Genomic DNA, 2,726 nt, shown 5'->3' with positions numbered 1-2,726 from the left:
TCCGTTTCGCTCAACCCTAGTTGCCACCTTTCCAAAATTATGAGCAAACAACTTTGCTTCAAGCATGTGATGCTTGTTCAAAGTCACTTGTGGCAAGTAAAGAGGTGAGGGCAATATAAAAATCACCCCTGAAAACAGAAAAAACAAGCGAGAAGTTGACTCATTCTTTACATTGTGTGTCTTTCTGTGCCATACTAAGCAAGGAGAAGAGAAAGAGGAGAAGAAACCTATCTGAGGACTTGAGAACCAAAATTGTTTATCAATATGAACAATCTAAAGGTTACAAGTCCATCTCCAGAGAGCTTGATGTTCTTTTGTCCACCTTGTGCAACATAATCAAGAAGTTTACAACCCATGGCCCTGTAGCCAATCTTCCTGGATATGGCTTGTAGAGAAAAAATGATAAAAGGTTGCAACGCCGGATAGTCTGGATGGTGGATAAGTTCAAGTTCCAAAGAAATACAAGCTGTCATTCAGGCTCAGGGTGCATCAGTGTCAGCGAGAACTATCCATTGACATTTGAATGAAATGAAATGCTATGGCAAGAAACACCGGAGGGGCCCATTGCTGACACAGAGACATAAAAAAGCTAGACTGTAGTTTGCCAGAATATACATGAGTAAGCCAAAATCCTTCTGGAAAAGCATCTTGTGGACAAATAAATCCAAGATACAGCTTTATGGTAAAGTTAATCATTCTGCTGTTTACTGAAAACGGAATGAGGCCTGGAATAAAAGAACACAGTACCTACAGTCAAATATGGTGACGGTTCAAAGATTTTTTTGTTGTGTTTTGCTGCCTCTGGCACTAGGTGCCTTGATTGTGTTGAAGGCATCATTAAATTTAAAGGTTAACAAAGGATTTTTGGTTGCAATGTAGCGTCCAGTGTCAGAAAGCTGAGTTTGCGTCCTAGGTCATGGCTCTTCCAGCACGACAATTACCTCAAACTTACTTTAAAAAAACACCCAAAAATGGATGGAAACACAGTGCTGAAGTATTCTGAAGTGGACAGCAATGAGTCTGGATCTAAATCCCAATGAACATTTGTGAAAAGATCTTTAAATTGATGTTGGGAGAAGGCAGCCTTCAAATATCAGAGACCTGGAGCAGTTTGCAAAAGAAGAGTGGTACAAAATTCTAGTTGAGAGGTGAGAAACTCATTGATGGTTATAGGAAGTGATCAATTGCAGTTATTTATTCCAAAAGATGTGCAACCAAATATTAAGTTGAGGGTGCCAACAATTTTGTCTAACCCATTTTTGGAGTTTAGTGTGAAATTATGTCCAATTTGCCTTTCTCTGTTTTTCTTTGTGTTGTTCCAATACAAACGTGTAATTGCAATAATTTTCTGGGAGAAATATCTCATTTTCTAGAACAATTTCAAGGATGCCAACACTTTCAGCCATGACTGTGCATAATAATTCTGCACAGTAATACTTGTCCATAAATTATGCACACATGGATATTCTCCTAAGAAAGACAAAACCTTAATTTTTACTTTTTTACATATTCAGGTTTATTAACTTTTTGGATTTACTGGCTGCACTGTAGTTGTTCAATAATAAAATTAATAATCAAAAATACAAATTGCCAAATTATTCTGCACATAGAGTATGGTATCAATTTTCTGCATGTAACATAGTAGGACCTAAAAAAAATAACTGTATGAATAAGAGTTTCCAATTATGCATCTAATATAGGGATATTTACAAAACCTTTGATTTTACAGTACACTGTGGAATATAAAATGCATTTGAATATTTTTTCAAGTCTTCTATTAAACATCTGTCTTCCTGGAGGATTTCCAGATTTCACGCCCTACCGCTTATACGATATTGTGTGTCTCTTCCACAGGTTTTGTAACTGTGTTTCTTGCACAGAAATATCTTGCAGAATCTGCAGCAATCACACTCTTCAGTTCGAGAAAGGTTACGCTGTCTTTATTGTCCCTTGTTATTGTCACTCTTCCTTCCACAGATGGGGCATATACTGTTTTACTGGCATCATACCAGATTACACCCAACCACTCAAGCCTTTTCCCGGAGTCTTGGCGGATCCAGTGCATTCCAAACTCGCTGAAATCAAATCCAGACCCTCGACAAGTCAGCTTAAAAGACTCATTTGGCTTTCTATATATTGGTGCATCTGTCTGAGTCAGTTGCTCTTCACATTGAACACCTTAAATATAGAGAGTGATTCCAGCATTAGAATCATTATAAGGAAGAACTGAGAAAAAGTGCACATACCTGGTGCCAAGAGTGCGTCAGTACATACCTAGCTCCAAGAATGAGAAACACATAAGTACCAAGGGTAAATTCATGTTGGTGGTCAAGGAATGAACTCTAGATGCCATAAGATCCAGCAATGCCACCAGACATAATATTAATGCACAAGAAAAGTCATTTGAATATTATGATTTGCATCTTCATTGTAAACATAGAGAGCATATTTAACGAGGATTTTACAGCAAAGGAACTCCTACCCCATTTTATATTGGTAAATCAAGAAAAAAAACTTTAATCTTTAAATAGTAATATAAAGCATTTGATTCACATTTTTTCTTTAATGTTTCTCATGTTTTCTACCACAGATATTTGTCAATGTGGGTCAGGGACAGAATTTTTCTTGTGCAAAGTGTCAGAAAATCTTCCAGGTCCAAAACCCTGTGGTAAGATAAATGCCAAAAAAATGTCCTTTTAACATCAGTTAGGCAGATATTTATTGGG

At 37.0% G+C, this 2,726-nt stretch overlaps 1 gene segment (V, D, J or C); it reads right to left on the bottom strand.

Moving 5' to 3' along the window:
• Window positions 1-1,825: 1,825 nt before the first annotated feature.
• On the bottom strand, window positions 1,826-2,353 carry LOC143795439 (immunoglobulin heavy variable 3-33-like). The segment is given in 2 exon segments: window positions 1,826-2,178; window positions 2,275-2,353. Coding segments are annotated over 2 exon segments (432 nt in total).
• Between the last annotated feature and the right edge of the window lie 373 nt (window positions 2,354-2,726).

This window comes from Ranitomeya variabilis, chromosome 1, assembly GCF_051348905.1.
Source record: "Ranitomeya variabilis isolate aRanVar5 chromosome 1, aRanVar5.hap1, whole genome shotgun sequence".
NCBI lineage: Eukaryota > Metazoa > Chordata > Amphibia > Anura > Dendrobatidae > Ranitomeya > Ranitomeya variabilis.
Note: the sequence above shows the minus strand (reverse complement) of the source record. Positions and strands in the feature narration are given on the sequence as shown.